This window comes from Chaetodon auriga, chromosome 17 (genome assembly GCF_051107435.1).
Source record: "Chaetodon auriga isolate fChaAug3 chromosome 17, fChaAug3.hap1, whole genome shotgun sequence".
NCBI classification, from domain to species: Eukaryota; Metazoa; Chordata; class Actinopteri; order Chaetodontiformes; family Chaetodontidae; genus Chaetodon; species Chaetodon auriga.
In genome coordinates, this window is record NC_135090.1 from 8,677,276 (window position 1) to 8,693,215 (window position 15,940).

General features: G+C 41.0%; 1 protein-coding gene across 1 annotated transcript in view; it reads left to right on the plus strand.

Annotated features, from left to right (window-relative positions):
- The window catches only part of csmd2 (CUB and Sushi multiple domains 2), a 224,963-nt gene that overhangs the window by 97,405 nt on the left and 111,618 nt on the right, over positions 1 to 15,940 (plus strand). The window contains exons 6-9 of the mRNA XM_076753709.1: positions 10,230 to 10,342; positions 12,045 to 12,122; positions 14,318 to 14,405; positions 15,568 to 15,692. Of these exons, the coding sequence (XP_076609824.1) occupies positions 10,230 to 10,342; positions 12,045 to 12,122; positions 14,318 to 14,405; positions 15,568 to 15,692 (404 nt within the window). The remainder of the gene's footprint in view (positions 1 to 10,229; positions 10,343 to 12,044; positions 12,123 to 14,317; positions 14,406 to 15,567; positions 15,693 to 15,940) is intronic.

A 15,940-nucleotide genomic window follows, 5' to 3' on the forward strand; every position in this document is an offset into this window, starting at 1 on the left:
GATTTGAGTGGTTATTTCATGTGTGACAAAATCCATTGCATGGGTATTTATTCATTTCACCCAATGCAGCTCAAAGCTAGATGTTTCTATATACTCAGCCAGAGTGTGTGTTAGTACTGGGTTGTATAATTTTATGGTTTTATGTTGCAAATATGACTGTTCCTGCTAAAACTGACAGACATTTGTTTTTCTGTTGTGCTGCTGGCGCAGTACAGCAAAACTGGAAAAGAGGCTGAGAAGGATGATCAGCCTCAATCAAATCAACTCCTCTCAACTGGTTAAAAGCAGCAGACAGTTTCCTAATGGGCTGGAAGAAGCCAGCTTCTCTGAGGAGAAAATAGATTTTCTCCTCAAGAAGCAGATTTGTAAGGGGCAAATATACACCTCAAATTTGTCTGCGTGAGCATATAATGTCCTGTTTTTAAGTTGGATTTATATTTACATTTCATTTCCTGACTGGTAGTGATGTACACATTTAGACAAAGAAAAATCTAAAGACTTGACTTCAACTACATTACCTTGAAAATGTGTTTTATAGAAACTGTTTGCTGCACATGACCTGTGTACCATAATGCACAGTGCGTCCCTGAAATTAGATACTCCAAAAGGAACACACACATACCCTCTCCTGAATGATAGCTTCAGGGATTTAATCAACTAAAAGGAAAAGGACATTATATCTTACAGACTATTGTGGATGACTTTATTATTAAGAATAAGCCATCCAATCACACTCTGCCTTCATTGCATTTTGAAATGGATGTCGATCATTTGAATGTGCACCGGATAAAATTTCCAAATAGAAAACTCACAATGCAACATATATGAAAGTGTTCACATGCTTTTTAAGAGGTCGCCTTGTGGCTTCCAAAACGACATAAATTCCTCTATATGTGCACGCTTTTAGGATTAGAATTGGCCTGGAATCTGGAGTAGGTGGTATTGTGAGTGCTTCCAAAAAGCATTCAAAAACATGACTGAAACACCTGATCTGCATAATCGCAACCTCATTTGCTCTACTCCACCCACCTTGGTGCGAGGGGTAGCATATGGATCCTGGAACACATGCAAGCACAAAAAATAGACTTGACACAAAAATGGCATCGCGTCCATGTCGGTGCTATCGACAACTAAGCACTGGCACAGAATGGAGTTTTAGTCTAACTTATTTCTGCTCAGAGAGCCTCTTCAGAGTCTAAAAAGATGCCATAAATAGTGGTATATGCGATTTGAGTAAGGAATCACTGATAACTAACAGTAATAAAAGATAAGAGACCATTGCAGGAGACGTAAGAGCTAAAATAGTAGTTGTATATACTGAAGGAGTGGGTGATTTAGAGTAAAACTGAAGTGTGTGGATAGTAGCCATTGAATCCAGAAATGATGTACAAGTATAGACATGGTGGATGTTTTCCCGAGCACTCCGATGTGGTAAAAACGTCTCCCTATCATGAATCCTCTGCCAGTCTATTTTCTCACACTCACTCTCTGCTTATTCAAGTAGACTGTTGTGGAAGGATTTGTGTGTGTTGCTGGGTAAAAAAAGGGGTTAAATGAAAAGGATAACGCTTTGATTACCTCACAAATAGCCCTTCAAAATAAACATAGATGGATTTTACTGCTCGTTATTAGTTTATATATTTTTCCCACTTGTAGTTAATTAGCTTGCTTTATACTTTATATCAACCTTTACCTACTGCACTACCCTTTAATACGTGGGAGCCTTGGGGCTTATTGTTTTAAAAGGAAAGTTCTGACTATGCACTCTTCAGTGCCTTCATTTTAAAAAGTGCACGGGAGCAGATTGTATAGCAACATGGGCTTCTATGCCATTTAGTTTTATGAATGCCAGTAACTTCCTGTTATTAATGGGCTCCTGTTAAATCATGCATGCATTTAATGACCACATGAACCTCAAAAATATTAAAAAATATGATAAATATATTTGGCATTCCCTGTAACCAACAGCGGTCATTTGAGGTACGTACTGTATATGAAAAGTGGTGCATCATCAGAGTTAAGTTAGATTTTACAATTTATCTGTACGAGGTTTGAGAGCAAAAGAACTTGACTGAAAGAAAGGGTGCATGTTGTGCATGGACATGCAATCGCACACATACACAAGTAAATACAAACGTAACATGCAAAAACCCATTGATACCTCTCTCCTAACAAAGTAGTTATTTTAGGATGGTCTGGTATCAAGGGAATACAATGTGCCGGCTGCGTTTGGGGGATTTGACGGTGTTGCCAAGTTCAATATCATTAGCATGGTTTCACCTGTCTCCTTGCATCCTGCGTCATCTCAGACTCACTCTGAAAAACTAACAGCTCACACACAAACCACAAGGGGTGAGAAAGAGAGAGTTAGGAAAAAAGGGGGAGAACAAGAAGATGCCCAGCGAAGCAAAGATGTCAATCTTAAACTGAAGTTAGAGCAGCAACCGGTTATCTTATCTTAGCATAACAACTGGAAACGGGGGGAATAGTTATCCTAGCTCTGGCCAAAGATAACAAAAATCTACCTAGCAGGACATCTAACGTTTACTAATTAAGTTATGATATATCGTTTGTATATCTTGTCCATACAAAAGTGCAAGAACAAGTTGGACAGACAACCAGAAGAAGCCTCTGGGACTACAACATGACATTTTTTAAGGGTTAAGCAAACAAGATGTAACATGTCAGTTTATGAGCTGCAGAGATGCTGGTAGGTGGATGTCTTATTATCTTTGGACGGAGCCAGCTAGCTGTTTCCCCATTTTCCAGTCTTTATGCTAAGCTAAGCTAAGCTAACTGTCCGCTGGCTGTAGCTTCCTATTTCTCATACCAATATGAGAGTGAAATACCAAGAAAGTGGTCTTCCCATGGTATTTCACAAAATGTTGAACTACTCCTTGAGAAAAAGTAACTAAATACAAGAAGAGGAAACCTGTAATGACATGATACACTCCAGGCCTTCACAGAACATAAACATTTTGCATTTTGCATTGCTGTCATTGACACTGGCTGTGGGGGTCATTGTGTACTTGGCTGTTTTACAAAAGCCATTTGCCTCTGGTCAGTCATAGAGCTCGGCTTTGCTACGTGGGAGAGAAAGATAACTTGCTGAACACCGGAAGTGCAGCTGTCACTCATCCGGTGGGCTTTGATGACAGTAGAAGGGTACTCGTGCAGTCACTGTATGTTTCATCCTTGAGAGTAATTTCTTTGAAATGACACTAGGATTTCTTTCTTCCCTTAAGTTTGTGTTCACTGGCTGCCTCTCTTTTCTCCATCACAGTGTGACGGTCACTGCTGTCTGTCCCACCTCCTTCTCTCCGTCTATATGGCCTCAAGCTGCCCGTAGATGAGATGGATGATGTCTCTGTAATGGGTCCTAGGATATTATTGGCATTTGTTTATTGTAGTGTTTGATAGATCTACAGGGAGGGTTCAATTATCAGTGCTGCTTTTAAGAGTGACCTTGGAAACTCATTTGTTTTTGTCCCGTTAACCACAGATCCAATACTGCCTACAGAAGATTACACCTATTGAGACGTGCACATGTTGTTTTGAGATGTGTGACGTGATGGATGTTGGTGTATGCATTTGTCTGTATGTGTATTACGGTGCGTGTGTGCCTTCAGCAGCCTTCCTTGCCGGTGATTGTGAAGCGGCGTGTCTGCGCAGCTTGACAGAAATTAAATAGAAGAGAGGAAATGGAAAGAGTGGCCTGTAGTTTGACAGTGTCTGTGCTTGTCTTTTGCTTCATCTTACTCAAACAAGTAATTTGTGCCTGTGTGGGTCATTTGGTTGAAGACAAACATTCAATAATCTCAGCCATTAGGCTCTGTATGGTTTCCTCATCAGCATTGTTCCTCAGTCCATTCGATAGCAGTTGAGTCCTATTGCTTTGCTCTCTGTGACTTTGCCTACATCCACCTTGACTTTTTAAACAAGAGTAATAAATCACACTGACGCTGGGATCAATTGCAGAACAAGTGGCACTAAATTCTTTACTTCCATGAATTGAGCTGCTTGAGTTTATGATTCTGCCCCATTTCTACTGCATGTCTGCATCACATTTGGGCTATTATCAAAATATCTTAAAAAGTTATCATCATATTTTTAAGCAGCGGAAAGGTCATGATTCAAGAAGAACAGTTTTTATACAGATTCACTCAAAACTAGCTGTGGTTGATGAATTATTGGGGTCACCCTCTTCAATTTTGGGGAACTGTAACTTTTAAATGTCTTTACATGACTCCATGTCTCAGATTATCCCGTGAAATGATAGCAGTGTGCAATCTCACAGATTGTGACAGAACTAAATCAAAGCAAAACAAAGCCAAGTATCATGCAAGACATCACGTGGATTTATTGATTAAATTCAGGTTTGCATTTCAACCAGAGAAGCTCAGGCAAATGCAGCGACTTCAGCAGTAATTGATGAGGAAAAACCCTCCATTAACTGGTCAGCCAGCTCCGAGCCGGTGTCTGGTCTTATGTTGATCACAGTCACTCCTCAGACTTTACTTTGCTTTCCTGTAACTTTCATATAGGTTGTATTTGCTGCAATTCAAGTTGACCATAGAAACAAACTCTTATCAGCACTACCCATGACTGTTGCTGACCTAATATAGACCTGTTCCTTCTCTTTCTCGACACACCGCTCTCACCGTTAATTTGACTGATCCTCGCTGTGACCAGTTGATGTCCCTGACAGATGTGACATGTTGTGTTTTGTGAATATCATGTCCTTGTAAGGAAAGGTTCACACTTAGTCAGTTTGAGACATGTGCTTGTGTGGCTGCTATACATTTCTCTTTGGTGAAGGAAATGAAAGAGCATGGCAGGGTAGCCAATGAGGTCAGTTTTAATTTGCATGGGTATTAAAATTGGAAGAGTATATGCTCAATCAAAGCAGTACTACCCTCATATTTTACTGTCTGTGAAAAGATCTTGAGATCTTGAGAGAGGAAATGTGCATTTGAAGTTACTGATGGAAAGATCATGACAAGGTCATATAGGAATTGTACCCATGTAGAGTTATCTCAAAGCTTGAGGTGGTTTTAACATTTAGTTTTATTATGATTGTTTTTAAAATGACTTGAACACAACAGTGCATTTGCAGGAAGCTTCAAGATAGGCTTCAAGAAACGCTTAAAAAGAGAATAAGGGAAAGGGAGCCGAGATGAAGGCTGGTGCGTTGTTCTTCCCAAAAGGAAATTTCTTTCAATCAGTGTCCATATTATATGTTCTGTGAGGGCAGAAAATGAGTTGTGGGAAGAGGAAGAAAGGAATCCCTCAGAAGATTTAACAAGGCTTTCTGATGGGGCCAGAGGTCTGACCATGAATAATACATGAGGGCTGAGAGACGAAGAAGAACAGACATTTTGGCTCTGTTGGACCAGGGCGTCTAAGGAAAAAGTAGGTGTGTTGGCTCTGATGGGCCTGCAGTTTTATTGGCTCAGCCAGCAAGTTTCAACTTCCTCTGCAGTGCCTTGTTTTCACACTCAGAGCTTCAGTGAACTCCAACAATAGTTATGAAAACAAAACTGTGCCTCATCCTGCTGAAAATTGTTATTTCGTAGCATCTCAGAAGCAAATGTGAGTGAATTGAAAAGTGTGGCGTCACACTACAATATGTAGTTTAACATGCAGCACAGACTCATGAGACAGAACTGCTTGGAAGACTCCTCATAATACTTTGCCCTTAACTTCTAGTGTAAGGTTGATGGTTTTTACTGGCTGGGTGGTTGTTGTTTGAAGATATGAATGAACAGTGTCGAGGGTTCTGTGTTGTTTGGAGCAGGAGGCCTCTGGAGGTTCATTTAAACCTCTGGTGTATGTCTGCTCTTGGTAACATCTGAAGGTCACAGCAGCAGCACCACATCCAGCGCTCTTATATTGCCATTCTGGACTTAAGGGTCTTCCACACTGATTAGTTTTACCTCCAAAGGAGGTGGTGTGTGTGTGTGTGTGTGTGTGTGTGTGTGTGTGTGTGTGTGTGTGTGTGTGTGTGTGTCTGTGGAGAGAGGGAGAGGGAGAGAAATAGTTTGTTGATGCGTGTTTACTGTGAGTGTTTGCTAGTGGTATTGTGTGCGTGTGCATGTGTGTGCCTGCGTGTACATCTGGATTGGCTGGCATGTGCTATAATTCACATAGCCTCATTAAAATGCTGAAAGTTTTGGTTTTAAAGTCACTGTGACCCCCCGGTCTGCTGTAAAGACCAGGACCTGCATACTGAGCAGAGCTCTGATTGATCTGCCTAAGTAGCTGCAATTAACAGGGACGTTCTTTGTCCAGAATTGGCCGTCTCCCCACCGCACGCGTGCAAACACCCACACATGAACGCATGCGGTCATCAGACACCATATCTCAGTGGATGAATGCGCCGAGCGGTGATTTAAAGCGTTTGATCCTCATGTGGAGCTAGTCACCTTTGACACCTAAACTCCGCCCCTCGCTGATTATGCATAGAGAAATTTGACACCTTGGCCCTTGAACAGAAAACAGATGAGATTAAATGATGAATATAAAGCAGAAAAAGACCCATTCTGCTGGGAAGGGTGATGGAATTGCCTGATGACGACGACCTTTGTTTAAAATCCTGAAAGGCATTAACAATTTAATGAGTCACATCGCGTCATTATGGAAAGCACCTCTCTGCTAGTGTTACGTAAATGCATTTGACTGGTCTTCCTAAGACCCTCAATCATAATATGACAGTGAAAAGACATGTCTGAGTAACAAGGATTGGCAAATCTGACTTCTGATATCCACAAATTGGATGTTGCCTATAAAGTTGTGTAACCATTGAACCATTTCGGGTCTTTTATGAACGTTGCTAACCTGCAGTGTCAATGGAAGTAAAATAGCTGTATCCAAATCTAGCTGTTTTTCAGAAAGCTCTGTGTGTCAATGTGTGGTTCACAGCTCAGTCCCCTCAGTGGAGAACACCACTGGCTGCCTCCATCACCTTACCTTGCCCAAAATACATTTCTTGGACAATCATCAAAAGTCTGACTCAGACTGTGGAGCTTTGGGGCCTGGAAATGGAAACTGATTTAGCACTGCACTCTCAAGACAATTCCGCATAAAATCTAATATGGTCAGCCAGACACACTGAGAGAGAGAGAGAGAGCGAGAAAGAGGTAGAGAGAGAACAGGAACTGTAGAAGTAGCCACAACACCCTTCAGGAGACCTCCATCAGCCAGCTCAGGACTTTTTCTGTTGCTCCCCATGGTCACTTTCAGCCCAAAACTTTCATGTTTTCAGCACAAAAAGGGGCGGACAGTGAAATAGGGGAAGGCAGAGGTGACTTTGGGTCAAAACGATATTTATGCTGGTCTGCTCATCCCTCACCCCATATTTATTAATCGCCTAATCCTTAATGGCATACCCATCACTTCCTTGTCCTCTGCCACTGCCACTGTTTATCAGAATCTTCAGGTCTTCAGCTGGTTTTTTGTGTGTTATTGAAAGATAATTCAAGCTCAAATTGCCCTTTAATTCAAATGGAAGTTTTCATTCGTCGCTATTGTGCAAAGGGGGAGTAGCTCAACATAAGTGTGCAGAGCAGTTTGCATTAAAATCTTGGTGCTGTCTTGAGGTCTTTGTGGGTGCATGTGGCCTGTGGGGATCATATACTGTGATTCACTGATGTGAAATTAAGTAACAAGGATTTCGAGCTGTTTCCTGACCAGCTATGTGCTTAGAGCCAGGGGTAATTCTGGCACTCTCCATCCTAGTAGCACTACAGCAAATGCATCTGTGCCAGACACTACATGAGCCCCCCCATATGCTTCATCTTACCCTTTCTCTTGAGTGATAAAGCCTCTCCTGAGGCACGCGACTCACTTTATCAGTCTTGCACTCGGTGTTGTAAATCAAAGCCAGTGTTGTATGACATGGCTGCACGTTTCTGCCGTATTTTCATCATACCGTGCAGCCTCCAGGCCATGCTGAAAGAACGGAAGAAGTATTCATCTCATCAGATAAATAACTTAAGTCTGCTGATGTCAAAAAAACCTATTGAAAAAAGGGAGAGAATTACATTAATCACATTAACATAACATTTATATTGCCTTCATGGTTTACATTGTTTACCCATCCACTGTGCTTTAGATAAACAGCCAGTCAGTGGTAGTAGTGAAATGTTCAGCTGGAGCTGCAGCATCCATACATACATACATACAGCACACAGGTTGCACACTCACTGGGATCAGCACTCACCTTTACACACACACACCTTCATGCTGTCGAAAAACACCCTCCCTTTTCATCAAGGCCTCTGACTTGGTGCTAAAAGGATCTCTGTCGCCCGGGTGGGAAATAGGGTCGACCCCTACCGCGCTCCCGACCTTGACCTTAACCTTTTGCGACTTGAACATAACTGTTTGATTAGTAAAGCTTCCTTCAGTGGAAATGTCTTAACCATGGGTTAGGGGTCATTGGCATCACTGAATTACAAGTGGGGTGATGTCAGCCACAGCAGCTGCATGCAGAAAGCAGCCATAGGAGACGGGAGACACACCTTCACTTCGTCAGTCACATACTCTGCTTTCTACGCTCGGCTCTGTTTTCCTCTTGTCTGCTTGCTGCTTGACTGAAAAAGCCAAATCACTGACATTTTGATCTACCGTCTCTCTTTCTCATTCTCTCATTGTCTCATTTCTCCCTCGCGGTTTGCTCTTCTTGCTGCCCAAAAAGCGTCGTTTCTACTCTTTTTGTGTGACCCTCCAGGTGAGTTTGTGTTCAGCTTAACTAAGGAGGTGAGCTGCTATGCAGTCAGGCTGTGGCCCCACTGCAGTGAGGACTTACTTTCTAAATGAAGGATGCCCTGTTTTCATCAAAATGAAGGCTAATTCTGACTGGCAGAAACCCACATGCTTTTAATTGATCCTCTGAGACCACTACAGTGCAGTCAGTTATGTATCTCCACCAAACACCCTCACTAGACTAAATTCTCCTCATAGTAGATCCCTGCCTTTTTTGGTTGGAGCTGTAAGCTTCAAGCTGTTTTATGCTTCTGTCCCTGCGGCATCAGTACACAAAAATGTTTCTGCATTCAAGGAAGAGTAGCTATTACCTTGCAAAATATGTCTCATGTTTTTTCCAGTCTTTTTCTCATATTCTGGAACCTCATTTCAATCAAATTTTCCCTTTGTTTCTATTTTTTTTTCCCAGTGTACTATTGAGAGCTGTTTGGAGGTGTACCCCAGTACTACTCTGTTGAGAGAAGCAGATAGGTTGGGAAGATGAGGCGCACATAGTTGGGGAAATGTAATTTACAGATGGGGAATTGGAATTTCTATCAATGTGTGCTGTATAGGTGCATAGGTGCACATTTGTGTGTCTCAAGATAAAACATGATGTATCCCCAAATCACTTTTGGCTTTAACACCTGAAGAAGTGCCTGCTAAGCTATAGCCTCATTAGCATACAGATCAGGAGGCACTATAAGTGTTTGAAGTATAATTCACTATTGCTTTTCCAAGCAATAAAAGGAGTGGCCTTTCTCTGCAAATGCCAGCGCTGGTCTGTCTCGTTCTCATTTTCATCAGGCAAGAGTTTGGTTAAGAGTCGTTAACATTACAGGTCCCCTTGAGTACCAGACCCTCCCTTTAATAGATCTGAAAGGTGAAGCGTTTTAACATCTCGAAGTCGTGGCCACGTTAATTTTGAAACATTGGTATAATTATCATAAACAAACAAGACAATCATCGGAAAGAGTGGCAGGTTCTGCCAGCCTCTGTAATATACTGTCTGCCATTGGGCTTGACTTTATTGGAAATCTGATGGATTGCATAATTGCTTTATGGCACAAAACAGAAGCTCAAGCAAGCACAATCCTTTCTTACAGTGGCAGTTGATAGAGTGAATAAAAGATGAGAGAAATTACTTTCTATTCTCAGATAAGCCTAAAACAAAACAGGAACAAGAAGAAATGACTTGTGCATCAATTACAGTAAATCACACAGTAAGTGACAATATACATGACACAGCAACATTTTGTACTTCCAGCTTATACTGTCCATGAGGCCGTGTCTTTACAAACTAAATAAAACAAGTGCAAAATAAGTCAGAGTCCACTTTAACCTTAAGTCCATTTGTGATTGTACACGATATGCTAAATGTTTCTGCAGTTTGCAGCCTTCTGCTACCTTCAGGTTTCTATGTTAAAACACTGCATAATCGCTTCTAATCTAAAGCGCTCGTCTCTCTGTCTCTGTCTCTCCAGGTTCACTGGCCCCAACCTCCCCTCACCCATCATTAGCAGCAAGAATTGGCTTCGGCTGCATTTTACCTCTGATGGCAACCACAAGTTGAGAGGTTTCAGCGCCCAGTACCAAGGTAAGATAAAGAGAGCTTTTAATATTCTAAAAGGACGATCATTAATGATTTAACGCTATCACATCAAAGTCTCAGCTATCTTGTGTGCCAGGTTTAATTTTGTACAGAAGGATGAGCAAATATTTGCTGCATGGTATCTGATTTAAAGATGGTGACCCACTGAACTTTTCTCTCGTGCCAAAATCAGAATATAGTTTCCACTTACGCGCAGCAAATAGCAAAAATGTAGTTGCTGGCAACCCTGAAATGAACCACACTGACACTCCCCAGAGGATGAACTCCACACACCATCCATGCGCTTTCCTGATGGAAACTGGAATATGTCTCATAAACTGAGAGGCTGATGATAATATGATCTGAGACTGCACATTCTTGCTCCTAAGGGAATGAAGTGTTAGTGACCTTAATGACACCCTTGCGCCTTTCATTGTGTGCCACTGCCAAGACAAAGCTCAACAGGACAACTATCAATGTGTCATTAACTCCAATAAAGGAACAAACAACCAAAAAAAAACAGCTTGATAGACTGACATCATTCATCTCACTTCTATCACAAATAAGCTTACATTCACTTAAATGATCAGGATCTGCCTTGTTTGCACACACACTCACAGCTGCACACAAAACCCTGTCCCTCCCGTGCGTCCATTTCCCATCCCATTACTGTTCGAGGTACAGGGGTCAGCTTTGAGAAGGGATGAGCAGAGAAAATTGATTAGTTCCTCCACACAAAAAGGTGATCTCTAAGGATCTCACCTCCAGCCATCCGCCAGACATTTCAGTGACGATGGCACGAGAGAAATAAGAGAGAGAAGTAAGGAAGAAAGAGAGAGAGAGGTAAACATGTTTCGAAGATCAGAGAGGAATGAGAGACTAATACTTTAATTAGATTAAAGACTGACTCCACCCCCCAGCCATTCCTGTGATGACAGTTCCCATGATTCCACAGCAGCAGCATGTTGGAGTGATGAAATGACTGTTGACTGAATATCATCTTTGGCTCTATTTATTTTTATTTTCTTCTTCAGTTTCCTTCATTTGACATGGCGCACCCCCCAAAAAACCTGGACAGAATAGCCTCGTTCTCTTGCTAGAAACCTCATAATATTCCTTTTTTTTTTTTAAAATCAGTGTAACAAATCAGGAAAGAACTTCTTGAGTGTGATTTTTCTCCCAGACACACCATAAACATACTTTTGACACATGACTCAGATTAGCTTTGAATTACTATGCAGCTGAAACCGAGCAAATGATACAAATCCCATTTGTGCAAAACAAGTAAAGTTCCATTGTCAGGAACCTTTACAATAATTAAATAGGACGAGCGTTAAGGGATGCACAGACAATGCTGATGGTGTTTTTGAAATTAATGAATAAATATGCATTTAGATGAGGCTCTTACTTTGCTATGGCAGCTTTGTTTTTCTTTTTTTTTAATCACCAAATTCAATAAATGAAACCTGATCTTGTTATTGTATAGAAATGAGTGTTTTTACTCTTCATACACCCTGCTTTCTAATCCTAAATCTCTAATAATAAGGTCATTCCCTGCACCCTTACATCCATGCGATTGCATAGACATTGTACATTCTTCTTCTATGTAAACTAAATGTATAACTTTAATAGACATACACTGAACATGTTCGTGTTGTAGAGGAATGTGCGGGTCTCACGTGTCTCCCTGATCTGTTTTCCTCCACAGTGAAGAAGATGACTGAACTCAAGTCTCGAGGTGTAAAGATGCTGCCCAGCAAAGACAACCACCACAAGATATCAGTGTGTAAGTTCCAAACCATAACTGTCAAAGGACAGTTCCAACTAAACTGCTCTGAAATGAATAGTTTCACTTCCTCAGTGCAACGAGATGGCCAAATGGCTTTTTCTCCTCACGCGTCTTGGGTGAAAATGGTCAGATGTCAGATGTCCACTTTCCACCAGTGCAACTTATTTCTCTCACAGCACTGCAGACTGACATCAGCGGCTATCATGGCGTGAGTCTTCAGCGCTGTTCAGGGTTTAAGCATTTTGCTCATGGGTAAGCAGCAGGTATAGCTGCAGTAGAATCTGACCTTTCTACTTCATTGCATAAAATTACTTAAACAAGTGACTGAAGGCTCAGTGAGACAAAACACAACTCACACAGTGAACAGACCTGTGAAATCCGCCAGTCTTTAAGCAGAACAGCTGCTGTCTGCACAAATTGTATGTCTATGTACTGGAGAAGATGCCAGACAGTCCTTTTCAACCATCTCAACCCTTGTTCAAGGTCATGAAAAAGTTTTTTTTTTATTTTTTTTTTACTTCTTGACCAGAGAACAGGATGAATATTGGCTGTTGCAAGAGGCACAGACACAAAGGACACACACTCTGCACTAGAGATGCAGTTCTAATAGCAAATGGACAGCAGTAATTGCATCGGCTTCTCTTTTCGCTACAGCAGCCTTCCTTGCCCTTGTTCTCTGTCACCCTCCGTCTGAGTTCACTGTTCATTATTCTTTCAAGCTTTATTTAAACATCTGTAACATTAACAGCTTGACAGCCATGAGTCACCTGAATGGAGAGGCACAGAGAGATGGATGTCGAAGGGTTTAAGAACAACCTGTTGAACAAAAAAGAAGTGCATTATGGTAATCCTGCCTCAAGGCCATTTACAATTCATTTTATCCACTTCTACCTCCCACTTTACCTTTTGCTTTCAATCCTTATGTCTCTCAGAAAAATCACCTTCTTCCTTCATTTGCATTGCTTTAATGCATTTTATTTTCTTTCCTCCTCCTTCCACTTTACATTTCCCTGTCACTATTTTTATTTATTTATTTATTTATTTATTTATTTTTTTATTTTTCATTTTAAATTATTTGACTGTCACCCCTCATGGAAAGACAGGCATATTATGAGAAATGTTTTTTGAAGTGAAAATAATAAAGCTCATTACTTAGATTTCTTCTGTATAAATACAGAAATGTTTCAGCCTGTAACATGCAGAGAGAATCTGTTGGTATTTAGTTCTTCATATCTTAATCAGTGTTTTCCCAATATTCTGAAAAAAAAAAAAAAAAAAAAAAAAAAACCTCTCAAGTGACAATACTTGAAAATTGTCTCTCGCCTCAACAACTGAATTGCCATACCGGATCTCTGTCACCACATTAGTGGTTGCTACAATAATCAAATATTGAATTTGCATTTAATTCTCAAAAAATAATCCTGTTAGACGTGAGTAAGCCTCAGTCACATACACATCCATTTTCCTGCCTTTTCATTCGTTACCTCTGACCACCAGAGAGCCTTGTTTTAAATTCTTTGCTGGCTCACCTCAAACTGGGACCCTCGTCTATGAGCATGTGTCACATCTCTTTGACCCTGCAGACCTTTGGTCCCTCTCAGTCAGTCAGATGGGATCTCCTGGTTGGCTGAGTTTATTTTACCCCCTTCTGGCACTTTAACTGTTTTTCACCCAGTGACATGACTGAATAACACCAGGATTATGCAAAAATATTTAGCAGGGGCAACAGTGGAGGTGTATGCCGAATGAGTAGATGTGTACAAAGCTAGTACAGTGCAAATATTAACCATCTCATCAGCCTTGTTATCTTTACATTTGCCCTGTAATGATAAAGCCACATGGAGTGACCATCGACCACCAGAGGGCAGAAAGTAAACAGCATCATACTCTGAAAACGAGTCGTTATATACTTTATCTGCGTTTGGTGTTGACTTTGGAAACGTTGGTAAAGACTTTCACATAGACATCCAGCTAAACTTTTGTAATGTCCTGCCACCTGCCAATGGAAGTCCAATATTTCCTCTTGCTAAATTTGAGTTGTGGTTAGAGGACTGACTTTTCACACTTAAATGTTCACATGTATGAACATTTTCCTTGATGCGGCAAAACAGACTATTTTCAGTATAAACAAATTTGTTTGGCCTTGAACAGTCTGCACATTCTTCATCTTTTTCTCTGTCTTTTCCCATCAGTGTCTCAGATGGGTGTAGCGCAGGGACACAACATGTGTCCTGACCCAGGGATCCCAGATCGAGGAAAAAGAAAAGGCTCAGACTTCAGGTAAAAACAAGCAAAAAATGATTTCATGAGCATTTAAGTGCTGAGTGTACTTGATTAGATGAAAGATTCCCGAGCAAGAACATGCAGATTGCCACAATGTGAATGATAGAAAATAAGAAAAAAGATGGTTATGAGGTTTCTCAGACCTCACTTTCCTGAGGTGACGACCCTATTAGGCTGTATCCGCCATAAAACTTGACAATATATTGGCTTGACCTATACAGTATAAATGTACACGGGTTGTGAAAGACATACCAAGGTATTTTCTTTCTGTACTTCACTGCAGCTATTGCATTAATTTTATGATGTGGCTTTTGTCACAAGTCTTCAAATAAGTAACTTGAACCTTCAACACAAGGCTTTCAGTTTTCTAATTTAATCGTCAAGGCCTAATTAAGTTATGCAAGTTGTATGAGAGTGCTCTTTGACAGTTTGCTGTTAAGACTTTGTTCTGTATTTAATGTATTGTGTGAAAATTGAGCAATATCAGAACGCTAATTCTGTTTCCAGTGTTCCTTGGAAGTAGTCGTTATTTTTAATTTGGTTTTTAGATGTTTCAAATTTACTTTTTTAATAATGGGACAACCTTCATTAGTCCATTTTTTTTTCTTTTTCTTTTGTAATCCAATGTTATCTATCTTGCAGTTAAGCTTTAATCCACCATGAGCTGAGAGAAAGTGTTGAAATTTGGGGAGGCTACTGGTTGCTGTAAGAAAATGGTGGACTGCATCTTGACATGTGCTCAAGCATACCGTGCATTGCCCAATGTCATGCCCCAGAAAGTCACTGCAACCAAACTAGATAGAGAAATGTGCATACTCAAACAAATACCTTACCATGTGAGCCAATGCACACTAATAGGCTGCCTCTGTGGGATGGTGATATTACCAGTGGGGATTATTGAGTTTCATTCCTGTCAGAGCTATTGTCTCTATCAGTGTTCAACTGTAACACAGACAAATGGGTAACATCCGTCTCCCACAATGCAGCAGTTTGGGGAATCACAGTCAGTAAGTCTAAGAAAATATATGTATTTCTTCCCCAGCAAACATATTTTCTTCCTTTCTCTTACCTCATTTGCACTCCCACTGCTAAACTGTGTCTTTTGCAGCAGGTCTGTGTAATGCTGATGCATTTTTCCCTGTATGCTATTTAACTGCAGGCGAGGAGCCACGGTGCATTTCTCCTGTGACGAAGGTTATGAACTGCAGGGCTCAAAGAGCATCAGTTGTCTCAGAGTGACAGACAGCTATGTAGGCTGGAGCGACGATCGGCCCATCTGCAGAGGTAAAGACTGACGTGTGGGTTGTTCATCTGTACAAGTGTGCAATAGAGGTGGTCCCAGTGTGACCTCCGTTTATATTTTCATACTCAGGTGCCCTGATGTTGATGTGTTTTCCTGTGAGCGTGCTGTCAGTTTGTGTGGGTTGCCCAGTCTATTTTCTTCACTGTTTCATTGATTCAGTATTCACTGTTTCATTGTGACTGGACTGACTTTGACCTTTGGCCAGCGTTCTTTTGCTTCCTGCTGTTTA